The 17,287-nt window shown below is 39.3% G+C and overlaps 1 protein-coding gene across 2 annotated transcripts in view; it reads right to left on the bottom strand.

Moving 5' to 3' along the window:
- Positions 1–683: 683 nt before the first annotated feature.
- ARHGEF28 (Rho guanine nucleotide exchange factor 28) overlaps positions 684–17,287 on the bottom strand; it is a 256,291-nt gene continuing 239,687 nt past the window's right edge. For both annotated transcript variants that reach the window (XM_082834982.1, XM_082834981.1), the window contains one exon: positions 684–1,129. In XM_082834982.1, the coding sequence (XP_082691108.1) occupies positions 966–1,129 (164 nt within the window). In that variant the 3' untranslated portion in view covers positions 684–965. The remainder of the gene's footprint in view (positions 1,130–17,287) is intronic.

Here is a 17,287-nt window from a genome sequence, read left to right on the forward strand (position 1 = left end):
TCACACAGAGACCCATAGTACCTTGAAAGCAAGATGCGCCAGATTTCCTTTGCGGAAAAGCACATTCAGGCCACAAGCTTCACCGAGAGAGCAGCTTTTGTCCTTCAGTAACTGCTGGGCAGCGATCCCTCCAGTGAGTGGTGGTCTTTGGTGCTCCCGGGACCAAAAGGAGGCGGGGCCAGCTGCGAGAAGCAAGGGCTAATAAAGTCTTACTTCGGTAGCAAAGTGTTGCTACTAAACTTGACCTCGAACCGACTTGCTGGGGCCGTGCCTCTGGGCTGTGTTGAAAGATGCTGCTGAACTATGACTTCAAAGCCCACAAGCATTAGGACCACGAAGGTGCATCTGAACAGTCTCTGCCCCAGGTCCCAAGCGTCCAGATTGTGTCCACAGCAGAGTGGCCGCCCGGTTAGGACAGGGGTCCAAATAGGGTACCTCGGTTGCTTGGTGACTGTGACAGCTCACCACCAGGGGTGACCCCTTTGATGTCCCAAAGAGTAGCTAAGAAAAGTTCTTTTCCACATCCTCCTGGCCTTTGAGGGCCCTGAGGTCACTCCTCCTAATCAGCTGCTGTGATTGTGAAAATTTGCCAATTATATCACTTTTTCCATCCAAAGTGCTTCACCTAGATCTCAAAAGGCATTTCAAAAAACAAATGATCCTGTAGAAAATACAATATGGAATTTTACTCTAGGGTCATAACAACTTTGAACATATTTCTGCTTATCTAAGTTAATTTCTCCTCCAGGAGTCTGGAGTTAGGTGTGATAAGTTAATGACGATACAAACAGAGTTGTTTTCAATAATTTAATTATTAGACTCATGCCCCCCAAATAAACTTGCACGAAATATTAAACATTACTCCTAAAGCAATTTGGACACAGTCACACACACATCAGGAAAGGAAAAAAAAATTCTCCCCCAAATGCCTGTATTTTGTTTCATTTGGAAAAATAACAACACAATTAGAGGTAAACAATAGTTTCTTCTGCTCCATCTCCAGTTTCGCCATCTTGTCTGGTTACTCTCTGTAGATTTAACTTTGCTTCTGCTATGAACGTTTGCAGCTGAGGGCCATGCGGATTTGAGTCCTGGGGGGGCGGGCATGCAGTCTCAGAGAGGTCCAAATCTGCAACAAACAGACAGCACAGGTCACAGGAGAGTCAGCTTGAGACCTACAAGTCAGGTGAAACTAGGAGTCAGAGTCAGAGCCCTCGAAGATTGGGAAATGCTGTGGCCATAGAGCTAGCCACGGAGAGAATGACGAGTCCAGTGAGAAAGGAATGAAATGGATATCTAATGATTTAATCAAAATCACTAAAATGGTTGGTTGGGTGTACAAACATCTCCTGTGGCTAAAAATAACCTTTACAAAATACTCCCAGCAAAACCCTCAAACAAAAACTTGTTACCATTTGTGGGCTATTCAAACACTGCACCTGCTGAGAAGGGGGTGCCCAGTTATTTTTAAAAATGGGTTCAACGTCTTAGAAATACAGTTACCTACTCCGGCTGTGTGCAATAAGCCATATTTGCATCTGCACCGCATCTTCCCTCAGGGTAACTCAAAGTCAAGAACTGATCTGGAAGACTCAAATAAGGTACCTGGGACTTTCCCGATATGGGGAGAGGGGAGGGGAGAAAGGAGATGAAGGATGGAGACCCTCCAGCCTCACCATTATGCAAATCTGTTAACACCACACAAATCACTTAGCAAAAGGAACCAGGTTCCTGGGGAAAATCATTCTGGTAACAACTGACTGGGTTTGTTATTTTTCTGGTTACCTAGCAACAGCAGGGCACAGCCCATTTTCCCTTTTCTGATAAAACCCTCTAATACATGGTTTAAAGGAAAGGCAAAGGGGGATTTTGATTTAAAAAAAAGCAAGGCTGTTGCTGCAAACCATATTCTCTGCATTGCTCCACTGACCGTCCTCCCGGAAGCTTAGCTATGTGGGAAAATTACAAATAACCAGCTTCAGCTGGAGCAAAAAGCAGTCTACATGGAAACCCGGGTGGGGAAGATGCAGAGCCCTGGGGCCCACCTGTTCTTTTTTCAGGCATTAACAAGAGGTCATTCTAATCCTTGCCACATTTTATTCAAAGGCTCTATTATTTAGATGGATACACATAACCGCCAGCACTCTGATGACAAAAATGCTTGTAATTTTTACGCTCCTGACAAGGATCTTTGGTTATTAGCGAAGACAGGAAGCAAGGCCTGGCCGGAATGAAGAGCAAAATGTCCTCACAGGGCTCCACCTTCAGGGATGCGGTTTCCTTTGCTACACCCCCTTTCGTCACTTCTTCCAATAGGAGGCAGAGCCAGCGGGAGAGGGGCAGCCAGGGCCACAGGAAGTAGACACAGGTCACCTGGAGGAGCTGACCTGTGCCTCCAAAGCCAGCCCAGGAGGACCCTGGGGGGAGGGGAGGGGAGAGGTGGGGAGGAGAAGGGAGGGGAGAAAATAGAAGGGAGGGGAGGAGAGGGAAGGGGGAAGGGGAAGGGAAAGGAGGGGAGGGGAAGGGAGGGGTTGGGGAAAGGAGGCGAGGCTGCACTCCACAGCTCTGCTCAACGGTTTAGCCCATCCCTAACTCTAGGTATCAATGGGGCACACACAAAAAAATCCATTTACATTGGGGTGACTTGATTCTGTTGATCCTAATCCCATACCTCAAATATTGGGCTCTCACTCACTACTGAAAACATGACTACTGAAAATGCCTCCAAATCCACCATGTGTACGGTGCCTTCTCTGGGCACAGCACCTGTTCCAGGCCTTTTACAGTCATCATCTCCTCAAGCCTCAAAATGTTGTAACGCACAATTTACAGATTGGGAAACTGAGGCTCAGGCTAAATCCTGCCCATCGTGCAGCTAGGAAGTAATCCAGATTTGAACTCAGAGGATCATTCCCACTTGCTCATCTGCTCAAGATTCTCATGGTCCCCATTTCTTGCTGTGCTGGAAATGGCTTGACCATCTTTGCAGAATTAAGACACCCTGGATGTGTAATGCTTAACCTCCCTAAGTACCAAATTTTGAACACTTACCAAAAAAAGAAAGAAAAAAGACATTCTGAGCTCCTCCAAACCGACACAGTAATTACTATAAAATTAGGAACCTCCCTCATTCAATCAGGTAAACACACAAAAAAAAACCCAGGCAATGATTTCACTATCAGGGCAACACAGATCAACCTAGAATGTTCTCTGTCCTTCGCCTGTCTGTGGTCATCACACATTTTCACACTTTGAACTCCTTTTCCTAGCCATTGAAATAAAACCATTTCACCTCTAAAAAGAAACATTCCCAGTTAAACTACTGATGTTTAATATTATGCAACCTAAAAAACAAAAACATGCCTCAGAACTTCCATCTAGCAGAGGCTGACCGACTGGAGAACAGTTCACCTCAGCCACCAACCACAGCGCTGCCTACTGGCCCACAGAAGGTCCAGCCAGGGCGCAAGAAGCGCTACAGGGAGAATGAACAATCATGCATTGAAAGAGGCAGTTGTTGGGACGCGATTGCTGACAAATGTGACAAAGCCGGGCGGAACGGAAGTCCTTAATCCATGTAAGCTTCCTTCCTCTGGGGTAGGAAACATGTAGCAAAGAATCCAAAATACTGGTGATTCTAGGCATCTGGGAAGTCCCCTTCATGCTTTCAAGAAAAGACTTGTTCAAAAAGAGCCCAAGAACCAAATACATTTCAGAAAGAATTCTTTTATCTTAAATTGTAGGCTCCAGTTCAGGAAGATAGAGAACCAAGAGTAAACATGGGGGGAGGTTTTTCATTTGTGTGTGAGTATAAGGCAGGCAGAGAGAGAGATTTAATCAGAATTTTTTCAAATAATAAAAATACAGGAGAAAAACATCTCCTGGACCCTAAAGTGAATCAATGGCCCACGTTGTAATCCCATATGTATTGATGTTGCGCTTGTGTGTCACCTGGAGGGGAACTCAATTTCCTTCTCCACGTTCCTTCTTGGTTTCTACCTGAACTACTTAGGCAAGGTCAGACAGTCTGTCTTTGAAATTAGAAACCGTTCTGTGATTTCTGATTTTATTACTCCATTTCAACCCTGAAAGGACTCCAGCACAGCAATTGTATATTTCTCAAGGTCAGCCACCTTCTTCCACACGCTCTACCCTAGAGAGTATGATCGTCATATAGAACCCTAAACTGAAAAAACATTTGTTAAAATAAACCCTCGTTGATTCAGAAAGCAGAATTCTTGGGGAGTAGAATTAATCATCCAATTTTATTTGTGATCAAAATGCCTGTAAATTACTGGAAATAAAAATAGAATACCTCTTTTTTTGTGGAGAAAAGAACCCTCTTGTAAATTGTAAACCCTCTTGTAAACCCTCTGTAAATTGATACAGCCACTATGGAGAACAGTATGGAGATTCCTTAAAAACCTAAAAATAGAATTACCGTATGACCCAGCAATCCCACTACTGGGTGTATATCCAGAGAAAACCGTAATTCAAAAAGACACATGCACCCCAATGTTCATTGCAGCATTATTTACAATAGCAATGTCATGAAAGCAACTAAATGCCCATCGACAGACGAATGGATAAAGAAGATATGGTACATACATACAATGGAATATTACTCAGCCATAAAAAGGAACGAAATTGGGTCGTTTGTTGAGACGTGGATGGATCTAGAGACTGTCACACAGAGTGAAGTCAGAAAGAGAAAAACAAATATCGTATATTAACGCATATATGTGGATCCTAGAAAAATGGTACAAATGAACCGGTTTGCAGGGCAGAAATTGAGACACAGATGTAGAGAACAAACATATGGACACCAAGGGGGGAAAGTGGTGGGGGGGGCGGGGGGGGTGTGATGAATTGGGCGATTGGGATTGACATGTATACACTAATACGTATAAAATGGATAACTAATAAGAACCTGCTGTATAAAAAAATAAATAAAATAAAATTCAGAAATTCAAAAAAAAACAGAATACCTCATTTTTTAATAAGCAAAGAAATATTAACACAATCATAATTTGGTCAGATAAAAAACCAAATGCTCTTATGATGAAACAAAACTTCAAACTACAAAGAACCTTTTAATCTACTGTCTCAACACAACTGTCCCTCTTAGTTGACATAAAAGAAATAATTTGATCCTTCCCATACCTCTGGAAACTCAACAGAGTGAGCATTATTAACCTTAAAATAAGGACAAATAGGCTAAAACACATCAAAGCCTAGCTAAACCAAGTGGAGAAGCAGAATCTTGATGCACGTTTTTTTTTTTCCTATTTAGCTGAACTTTTCTTCACAGCCTAAAACTTCTTCCTTCACAAGAAATTTCCTCAGTCTCACTGTAGGGTCTAAGTCAGTCTTCTCAGGAAGTTTCTAAAAATGATAAGTATACACATTTTGGCTGGTCCTATCCCCTTTGTCTTATGGGCGGGGGGCAGAAAACACCCAGGCCATGGGCTGTATGATGTGCTGATACCCAGAGGCAGTTCCCCAAATCCCCCTATGTTTAGCCCTTCATTGTAGCCTTGAAGGGCTAAAAATGCATTTGTTGACATTTGCATTTATCATTTTCACACTTTGCTCACCTGCTATTGGAATTTCAAACTATGAAGGAAGAGAATGTGGGATCTGGATGACATACAACCATAGGGATTGGCACCTGCAAAGCTGACACGAGCGGGAAGAAAAATTGGCCTTCCCTGCGTCAGCTCACCATCATTATTATTCTTTTGAGCCAACTGGATAATTGGTTACTTGCAAGACCAGACTGTAAAGTCAAGGTGTAAAATGCAACCACGTGTCACACTGAAAATGAATGAAGTGTCTCCCAAGCTGAGAAGTGAATGAAATCTTTTAAACCACAAGGTCAATGTAACCTTGGGCGAGTCACTTCCACTCTCTGGGCTTCAGTTCATGAAGGATTGAACTGAAATCATCATTCAGGCCTCTTAAACTTCTTATACTGTAGGAGAATGTTTACACCTGTGTTTTGGCTCAGTAATGCGCCAAATACTATTCTAGAAGTGCAACAGTGAATGCATTTTTCAACTGCTTTCTGCTCAAGGAATACAAATTTATTACCTTAAGTTGCATTCAAAATAATGTTTTAAGGGTAATTTCCGGGTATATGCCCCACCCTTCTACTTTCAGTCTTCCCTACAACACGTATTTGAGTTGAGCCCACACAGCCCTCAGAGCACAGGATTTGGAAAGCTACCTAATGAGTGGAAGATAAGGTCCACGGTCAAAATCTACACTTGATCTTCCCTTCTATGAACAGCAAACCTAACAGTAGTTTGTCATAAAGAAAGTGGTTGTCTATTGTTTTAAAATATTTAATTCATGTAGTCTTTGCCTTTTTCTGAATAGAAAAGCATTTTAAATCCTAATAATTTTTAAAGAAAAGCTTTGTTTCAATTTCAAAGCACCAGGATAACTTCCATCATAAACATTAATGTCCAGGTCTGAATTTAACTCCACATTACCCAATGGCCAGACAGCCTGCAGCCCAGGGCTACAAAAGCACGTTGAGTCAACGTTCGGATCATTGATGATGTGTGTCAGCCCTCTCCGTGTCTTATCCCAATCCATTCTCCCCAAGAAGACTCACAAAACAGAGCTTCATGTCTCTGGGTCCTGGCTCTGTTCTTGGTTATTTTAATGAAGTGTTCCGACTCATACTCTTTACTACTGTATCCCTCGTGCAAGTTCCTATAATCAAAATTCACACTTTCCTAGAATAACACCACCTCAAACAAATTGTCATTCATATTCCAAGTCTGCAAAATAAGTTGTATTCACCCATTTAATGATCGATTCATGCTTATACTGTGAAACATTTACAAAATTGTTTCCTGATGGCATTACTGGCAATCACTATTTTTTTCTCAGGAGCATTAATGCACAGCATTTTCTTTCTAATGGAAAACACTTAATGTACAAAACTCAACATGTCCTCAGAGCTAAGGAAAAATTTTCTCCCTCACTGCTTTTGCTCAACTGCATTTCCCATAGTGAGCCACAAACAGCATGTGAACATCTGGCATAAAAACCAATCTGGATATCTGAAGCCAATGACCTCAATGAGTGTTAGGATTCCCTTCATTACTCCTCACGTACCCATCCTGCACCTGAAATAAAATAACCGAAGTGTACTCTGGGGTTGTATACGTGTAAATGTGTAATGTAAGAAAGCAAACTTATAATTTTTTAAAGTTGTGACTGTTAGAGTTGGACTTTATTTTCTTACCAGTAATTAACATATTTGGAATAATCTATGCTGGTTATGTAGGTAACACTGATAAGAAACACAGCAATTGAAGCAATCAATACAATGAAGTTACAATTATGTTAACACAAGATGCATTATGATACGTCAATTGTCTCTGTGTGAACTTTGATTTGCTCTCACACTCTCTCACCCAGAAGGGTGCCCGTGTTACTGAGTCATGACCTTGACATCAGCAAGTCCCACGGGAGAACGGGGCAAGTGCTTCCACCTTCCCCTCTTCTCTGAGATGCATTTCAAAGTGTGTTTCTCTAATCAGGATACTAATAGGCATTAATGATAAAACAATACAGTGGTCAAGTAAGTTGATGAAACTCCGGGTTAATCAAGTTTCTTTATTGACAAATTCCCCAGAACTTTAATAGGCTCACCTGTATTATTAATCTCTGAAAGGGAAAAACTGTATGTGGCAGGTCCCAAACTCGGGGAGCTTTTTCTCACAGTGTACTTTTCAGTGTTGTGTTCTATGTAATATACTTTGGGGAATAGTGCACTAGAGAATAATAAATCTATTATAGACTAAGAAAGAAAGAGACAATAAATGACCAAGATGCCAGAATAAATCAGGGGTGGGAAGCTGGAAATAGGTGAGGTTTTCCAAATTCAGAGACTCTTGACCCTGTATATAACATCTATAGCAGACTCGGGCAATCATCATCAATGGCTGCTAAAAGCATTAGGAGAAGAGCTGATGGGGAACTTTATAATGGAGGGACAACATCCGAACCCACGGGTCAATCTTAATGTTGCAAAGAGAGAAACAGACACCTCAAGCCTCCTGATGGGATGCAAGAGGAAATATACAACATCTACAACATAGGAAACAGACAACTCCATCTATGAAGATTTTTTCATGTCAAAAAATAAAGCCTGCATCTAGTCAAATATCAAATATCTATTCCCAACTACCAGTTTACAGGAAATATAGAGACAGAAGACTACGTTAAGTGACACCACAGGGACGCAATCAGCAAAATCCAGAATGTAGAAAATTTTTCATAAAATATACTTTTTTCAGAAAAAAAAATGTCTTTTCACCAAATAAGCAACCCAGTCTTTTCAACAAGTTGTAAGATTTCTTTTAAAGGCAAGGGAACTTTAGATTAAAAGACTCGTGAGATCTACAAACCAAATGCAATACATGAAACTATTTGGATCCCAATTCAAACAAACCAAGGGAAAAAAAATTGAGACAATCAGAGAAATTCAAGTACTGAGAGTATGATTTTAAGTAAAAACTGTTAAATTTTTTAAGGTGTAATAACGATACCGTGGGGACTTCCCGGGCAGTCCAGTGGTTAAGACCTTGCCTTCCAATGCAGGGGGTGCGGGTTTGATCCCTGGTTGGGGAGCGAAGATTCCACATGCCTCATGGCAAAAAAACCCCAAAACATAGGGCTTCCCTGGTGGCACAGTGGTTGGGAGTCCGCCTGCCGATGCAGGGGACACGGGTTCGTGCCCCGGTCCGGGAAGATCCCACATGCCGCGGAGCGGCTGGGCCCACGAGCCATGGCCGCTAAGCCTGCGCGTCCGGAGCCTGTGCTCCGCAACGGGAGAGGCCACAGCAGTGAGAGGCCCGCGCACCGAAAACAAAACAAAACAAAAACAAAAACAAAAACAAAAAACCCCAAAACATAAAACAGTAGCAATGTTGTACCAAATTCAATAAAGACTTTAAAAATGGTCCACATTAAAAAAAAAAAAATGATACTGAGTCCATTTGTCCAGAGCAGTGAATTGATAATGTTCTTTTAGAATCTGGATTCCTATTCTTTAGTCTTGAGTTTACTTAAAACTAAAAAGTAACATTTTTTAAGAAATAGGAACTAAAAGATGTACATCTAGTCTAACAATATCTGAGTAAATTTCAGTTCCTAACAACTGTAGGTGTCAACATATAATGTCAAATGAATGAATGAATCAGTGAATACCTTATTCAAAAATTCTACCTACTGTAATTAGAGTTGTGGGAATCACCAATTTGGAATTCTTATGTTTAGAAAGTACCTTACAATTTCATTTATTCTAATTCTTGTCTTCTCAGTAGGAATGAAGCTAAAAATGTAGCCAAGATAGAACTGCATAATAGGGCTTCTCTCTTTAATTAAGCCACTAACATTATTTGACCTTGAGTCAAGCATTCAATTCAAACCTCACACCAATCCACAATGGTAAGTACACTATGGAATACGAAAAGGAGGGCTTAAAACAAACCTAACTTGAAAATGGAACACAACTCAGGAACACAAGAAGCTGAAGAAAACATCCAAAAACCATAATTAACATCTTCAAAAAATTTTTTAAAGATATTTCGGCCACCAAACAAGATTCCATAAAATAGGAACTATAAGAGAACAAGGAAAAATCTCTTAGAAATTAAAAATATGCTGCTGAATTTTTAAAAAAATCAATGGAAAAGTAGGAGGTCAAGGATGAGAACATCTCCCAGGAAGTAGAACAAAAACATGAAGAAATGGAAATAAATAGAAAAAACAAAACAGAAAAATCAGAGGCTCCAAGAGGTCCAATTTATAACTGGAAACAGTTGCAGTAAAGATAAAACTGAAGAGAAGCAATGTTTTAAAGAAGAAAATGTCACAGATTCGAAGGAAATATATTTCTTGTTTGAAAGAGTCTAATGAATAACCAGTAAAAATGCTTTTAACAAAAGACTAGACTAAGGCATATTATAAAATTCATCCAAGAATGAATAAAGCGATAATTCTAGAGGCTTCCTAAAGCACAAACAGGTTGCAAACAAAGAATTAGGAATCAGAACGGAATCAGACTTCTTAACAGCAACGCTGAGAAGTGGAAGAATCAAATCCTTCAGAATTCTGAAGGAAAATAATTTGGGTATAGAATTCTAAACCCAGATATATTATAAAAACCAAGTATAAAAGTAGCAAAAATAAATAAAGGAAATGAAAAAGACATTTCAACTGATTTGGAAAAAAAATCCTTTCATTATTAGATCTTTTCTTAGGAAGATTTAGAGATATGCTCCAACAAATAAAGGAATATGCCATAAAAGAGAAAGATTGGGATTGAGGACAATAGGATCCAACACAGGAGAGATATGAAGAGATGTCCCAGGTGACAGCTACACTGCTGGCCGGGACAGCAACAAGGGCATATTAGAGTAAGAGGACAGAGGATTCTGGAAGGGAAATTTCCGGGAAGGAAGATGAAGCTGATAGATTTTGGAATGTGTTGAGTGTGTGTAAAATAACATTGATCAGTTATTGAGAGAAGTATAGGAAATCTGGAGGAAAATATACGAGGTAGAAAAAAAGTGAGCAAATGAAAAAATAAGGCAGATGGTTAAAGTCTCAGTAGGATAGAACAATGACATTATTTTTAGTAGCTTCTGTTCATACAGTTGATTTTTCTCTATCTTAAAAGGGCTCAGCTCTCACAAATGTCCTTTTCTAATCTTAAATGTCTACATATAAGTATAAATATGATTTTTCGGAAAACTACTTCTCAAAGTACAAAATATATTGAGCCCATTCTAAAAGAATGAACATGTCTGTATAATTAAGATTAGAGACTTCTGAAGTTCTAATATCTGCTGTTAGAAAAAAACCTTTATAAACAGGCACTTCAGAGAGGAAGAAACCTAAAAAGCTAATAAATATTAAAAAGGAACTAAATCTCACTGGTAATTAGGGAAGTACAAATTGAAAGAGAGGGGTTACCTATTCCATACCCATGATATCGGCAAATACTGAGAAGCCTAACAATGCTAAGTGTTGGGGAGAATCTGGAGAAACTCGACCTCTCGTACATTGCTGCTGAGAGTTACACTATACAATTTTAGAGAGAAATCAGTAATACCCAGTGAAACCAAAGACATCCCTACTACTTCTAGGTGTTCATAATCTACATAAACTCTCACTCATGTGCACAAGGAGATGTGCATAAAAGAATGTTTACTGACAAGCGTTTGTAATACAAAAATATTGGAAACATCCTAATTGCTCATTAGTAAGGTAATGAATATGCTGGTGTTTATTCACATAATGGAAGAGCATACAGCAGTCTAAAATTAACTATTTGTGCTACATGTACAAATATGCACGTTGAGTGAAAAAATAAGTTGCAAATAGACATATACACACACATACACATGGAGCGGGGGAGAAAGGGAAGAAGGGCAGGCTCTTTTATACTATCACTACGTACATATGTATCCATAAACAATATATCATTTTTTGTTTTCCACTACATTTATATGTTTCCATAAATGATAAACAATATGTCATATTTTTGTTTTGTTAAAACAAAACAAAAAAATATGTTTATTGATACATATATATGTTTATGGCATAAAAACACACTGTGGAAATGATATACACCAATTATAGGAAATTGGATAACTCTGAATAGGAAAAAAGAAAAAGATAAGGGGAAGGGATTTCATATCTAACATTTCTTTCAAATAAAAAAAGGGCAAAGATATCTGAAGCAAATATGGTATAAAGTTAACATTTGTTAAATGCATGCCTGATACAGATTTTCTGTACTTTTCTGTAAGTTTGAAATTTTCATAATTAAAAAACTTTTATGTTTTATGTTAATTTTTTAAACTTTTCTGTTAAAAAATGCATGAAAATACACAGCAACCAATTGCAATATGTGGTCTTTATTTGCATACTGAGTCCAAAAAACAAGCTGGAAAAAGGACACACGTACTACATTTATAAAACAATTGGAAACTTGAACCCTGACTATATGTTGATATTATGGAAGTTTTGATAATTTTTCCTAGGTGTGATAATAGTTTAAAAAAGAGAGCCTTATCTTTCAGATATGTATGTATCAGTACATACATACTGATGTATCAGTATATGCTTACAGATGATTTTTAGAATTTGCTTCAAAATAGCACAGGGTGTGTGTTGTTGCTGGGCATGGGGGATTGGTGGGTAGGAATCTACATAAATCACCACTGGTCATAATTTCCTAATTTTTTGAAGTTGGGTGATGGTACGTGAGCAGTTATTATACTCCTCTGCTTAATTCTGTACATGTTTCAAACTGTGCATACATTCAGGTAATCAGGGAATATGTCAAGCTCAAATTTTAAATCAAAACAAATTAAGATGTTCCAACCTCAGAGTCCCTGTTAAGAAGCAGGGACAGTTTTTTAAGATTGTGCTGAATTAAACAATATGTAGGCCTCCAGCTACAAGGACAGGGCAGTATTTTCATGGCATTGAATTCCTCTTAAGGTTGTAGAGACCAGGGACTCCTAAGTACCATGGCAATAAAACTGGAAACTGCCTTCTGCATGACTCTACCCACACTGAAAGAGTTATGCCTCTCATTTTGCTGAAAGAACTGAATTCATTTCTCTGCCAGGTGAATAATGCAGAAAATCAACCTAGGAATTTTAATGCTGCATTTAGTTCTTACTGGTTCAGCAGAGGGAAAAGCAGATGTTAAAATTCCTAAGCATACCAGATCCAGTGTTTTTCTTTAAACCAGAAGAAGGCAAGCAATTAGATCAAACACACCCAAGCTAATTAGTTCTACCTCCTTCTTAATAATTATGTTATTACCAGACTTTTTAAAAAAGGCACCCAATTCTTTAAGGGTATATAAATGAGTGTTTTTTTCTCTTGATCAACTACAAAATTATGAGATGTCAAAGAACTTACATGCCTTTTTCTGTTCTGAGAAGTTGGTATTTACAGTTTTCAGAGCAACATAAAATTTTTTCTTTTTAAAAACGAGAGTCACTTTGTAATTCTTATCTGTTTGAAATAACATTTGCTGGGAAGCCAAACCCTGAAATATCTTTTCCAACTGCAGCTTTGAATTTATGTCACTCAAAAATGATTAAAATTTTAAAAGTACAACATCATATATAGAAAATGTTTTGTTCAATGTCAATTTTCACACTCAGCATTCTTTTCATATTTATGTTTGCAATCAGAGCAAAGATCACTATATTACATTTCTGGAAATTAAACTTAAATACTTTTAGAAATTGTACCATTAGAGAAGTAGGCAGTTTGCAGAACAGAGGCAAAATTAGGACTTTATTAAAACAGGAATCAAATGAGAATATATATACTAAGATTAATTACTTTACTCCTTGAAGCCACCCCTTCCTACAGGAGATGATTTTACGTTGTCTTATGCATACAAATGTCACGTGGAGCTACTCTAGATGTTAATATTTGTGCTTCCTGACTTGTGACCTATGACTAACACTGGAGCCTAAGAAACCAATTTCCCTTTAATTATCTACAAGGTGACACAAATTCCCAAGTTTACACTACATCCTCCTCCTTTTAGACAGATCTCTTTCTTCTGTCAACAACTCTTCTTAAGAAGGAGCCACAGCATTACCATATAATTTAACTTCTCTTTAGTGGAATCAGCCACCGAGAGCAAAGAGCAAGGAGCCTCAGTGACTTAGTGCCCAATGGCCCCAGCGCCTTCCAGACCAATAAGGGCCACTAAGCACACTGCCCTCTGATAGCCTGTTACCTCACAGAGTAGGAAGACGCAGACACAGATAACTATAAAAGAGGCTAATGAACACTGTCCACAGGCAGACACCACTTCAGAGATCTTCCAAAGAGAGCATTTTTAGATGTGGTAGCCAGGACAGGCTTCAGAGCAAAGACAGAACTGGAATTGAGCCTGGCTGACCAGAATGTCAACAGGAAGAGGTGGCCTCGGGTGGAGGTATTTTAGGTAGAGCTCACCCCTACTGCAAAGGGGAGGAAATGCTGGATGCCATAAGAAAAGAGAGCTGTTGGGTCTGGTGGAATTATGAGTTAGGGCAGATAAATCAAAGGGGTGGGGATGTGTTGGAAGATTGTGGAGGGTTTTGAATGGGAATGCTGGGAGTTTTAACTTTAGGAGGCAAGTTTTGCAGCTGCTGGTGATCAGGACCCTTCTATGGTCCCGTGTCTATCTACATACTTGGCTTCACCTGTACATGTAGGTCCAAGGCAGGGTCAGAAGGGAGCTGTTTTTCCCCATTTTTCATCTGCTTGGAATAAGCCCACATTTAGCCAGTCATGTTTCCATCCCTTTGATGGACAGAACATTATTTATTTTTTCAGTTAGTAGAGGGTGTGTCAGAAGGAAAACTGTTTTGAGCTTCTTGTCCATTCACTCTTCAATCAACACTGAGTGCCTAGTATGTGCCCTGCACTGGGTCGGACACCAGGGAAACCGAGTTGAACAAGACTTTGTCTCAGCACCCAGGGAGTTTATAGCCCAAACAATCACTTCAAAAACTGTTCCAGTTTCTTAAAAGCTAAATAGGAACCAATTCTAGGATGAATTCTACTCCTAGGTATTTATCCAAGAAAAGGGAAAACATAATTCACAAAAAGCCTTGTACAGACTGTTTATAGCAATTTTATTTATAAGAGCCAAAAACTAGAAATAAGCCAGGTATCTATCCACAGAAGACTGGATAATTGTGGTAAATTCATCTAAGCAAGATTCCTTAGTAATAAAAGGGAACCAATTACAGATTCATGCAACAGCATGGATGCATCTCAAAAACAGTATGTTGAGTGAAAAAACCCTGGATACACAAAGGTACGTAGTATTTGATTCCATGTCATTCTAGAATAAGCAAAATTAACCTGTGGTTGATGGAAAGCAGATGAGTAGCTGCTTCTGGGAGTGAAGGTTGGTTGGTAAGAGGTAGAAGGGAGCTTTCTAGAGTGATGGCAGTACTCTGTGCCTTGAAATTCTTTCCACAAAAATGATTGAATAATAGAGTTAATATCTGAACATTCAATGTATGTAACTATCTCAAACAAACAATATATAGCAACTTAAGAGTCCAGAGGGAAAACAAGTGACAAAATATGGTGGAAAGTAACACAAGGATTTACTGGACACTACAGAATCACAAGGAAGGCTCCTAACCCAGATTGGGAGGGTCTGGATGGGCATTTGGAGGAAAGTGACCCTGGAGCTGGGGTCTTGAAAGACGAACAAGAGTTTACCAGGTTGAGAATAAAGGGTGGAGGAGAGGATATTCCTGAAAGAGGAAATAGATGTACAAAAGGGGCAGATTTATGGCCTTTCACATAAATGGAAGAACTTCCTACGGCTGGACCACAGGGAGAGAAAGGACAGAGCAGCATGAGATGAGGCTGAGAGATCAGAGGTCAGATCAGGCCTCCAGGCCCAAGCACATAACCTCCTGCGCTTCATCAGCAATGACTAATTTCAGCACACGGTGCATTTGAATAAGCCCAAGGAAGGTGACCCAAAAAAGCCTTAAGAGGACTGGACACAAATCCTTATCCACAGGCCCAAATGCTGGCCTAGGGGCTAAACAAAACTCTATCTAAAATTCATTGTGTTGTATTTGGTATTCAGAAGACAACCCACGTGGTAAATCACGTCGGCATATGTCGTTTGGATTTCAATTGTTCCTACGGGAGAAAGGATGTATTTGAAGGGTGTGCCATACACAATGAGTTTATTTCAACACCCACTTACATCACTGGTTTTCTTCCTAGTATACTTTAAGGAATAGTAGCCCTGCAAGGTTCTGGGCTGGAGAAGAGGATGTTGTGGTTAAATAGGTTTGGTATGTGCCACTTTTGGAGAGTCACAGTACACATGAGCACAATGAAAGTTCTGAAGAAGTTGTGTAGTCGCCAAACCGCCATTTCCCAGTACCATCTGATTATGGGAACCTTTTATCATGTACTGTGGAATGTTTTTTTGAGAAGTGTCTATTTAGATAATACTCCAATGAGACATAATATGTCCTTCAGGTCCCCAGAGCAACTATTTTGGAAGCGGCCCAGTGGATGAAGCAACTGAATGTTCTTCCTAATGCTCTGCTCCTTTTTTAACACAAGGTATAACAGTAACAGTGACAATAACTGTGTCTACTAAGTGCTTCCAAAGTTCTCAGAATTGTACGTTTCGTCTTATAAAACCCTCATACCACCTACAAAGTAGATACTGTCAGAAGTCCAATTTTACAGATGAGGAAACTGACACACACCAAGTTTAAACACTTGCTTAAGTTTTTACAGGTGGTAAATCTGAACCCAGGCCTTCTATCTTCACCACTATGCCACTCAGCCACCTCCACTAGTCAATATTGATCAAGTTTATTCCTTTATGCATTCATTTGTTAATCTATTCATTGATTCATTCATTCAAATCCCTCATGTAAAAGTGAAGTACCAGAAAATACACCTAAAGTTCATTACATTGGAAAAAGCATCGTTTTAGTCTATGTTTGCTGAAACTTGGTTTAGGAGGTGGGAGAAGATGTATTCTTTATCTTTTCATCTTTGAATGACGGGGAAATATCACACCACCTACCTCCTTCACATGAACATATGTCTCCTCTTGACCATTCTGGTCAAAAATGATATTGCTAGGCAGGTTTCCGCCCTAGTGTTTTTTCTGGGTCCTTGTTGAATTAGTCATTTAATCAAGCGCTTCATGAAATAAATTTTCTGAAATTTTCCTGAACCCACACATCCTCAAAGTTAGCCAATGGTCTAAAAAGATAAAATAACCATCTCTAAAAAAAATACCCACCATATCTATATATTACCTGTATCTCTTATCTGAAGAGGAAATATTTTAATTTGAAATATTGTAACTCACTGGCAGCAGCATTTGCAAAAACCCTCCATATTCCTATCAGAAGCAATGATAATTTCTTTGAGTAGGATAATTTTAATGTTATTTTTCCCAGTACTTTGCGCACACAGTTAAGATTTAAGCTTTTCCCCGCTACATCCATTAAGGTATATCCTCATACCCAGCTCAGAGCAGAGGTAGCTCATAAAAGACAAATGTAGTATCTGATCTTTCACGATGCTTTACCTCAGGCTGCTTGTTCAGCATAAAATAACTAAAATTTTTTTAAAAATCTTTGCAGATAGTTGAGTGAAGTACCCTAAAAGGCAGCTAAACACTCCCTCCCCCTTGCGGTACTGCTGCATTCTCCTTTCAAGGGGGATG

Source organism: Leucopleurus acutus (genome assembly GCF_964270905.1).
Source record: "Leucopleurus acutus genome assembly, chromosome: 3".
NCBI lineage: Eukaryota > Metazoa > Chordata > Mammalia > Artiodactyla > Delphinidae > Leucopleurus > Leucopleurus acutus.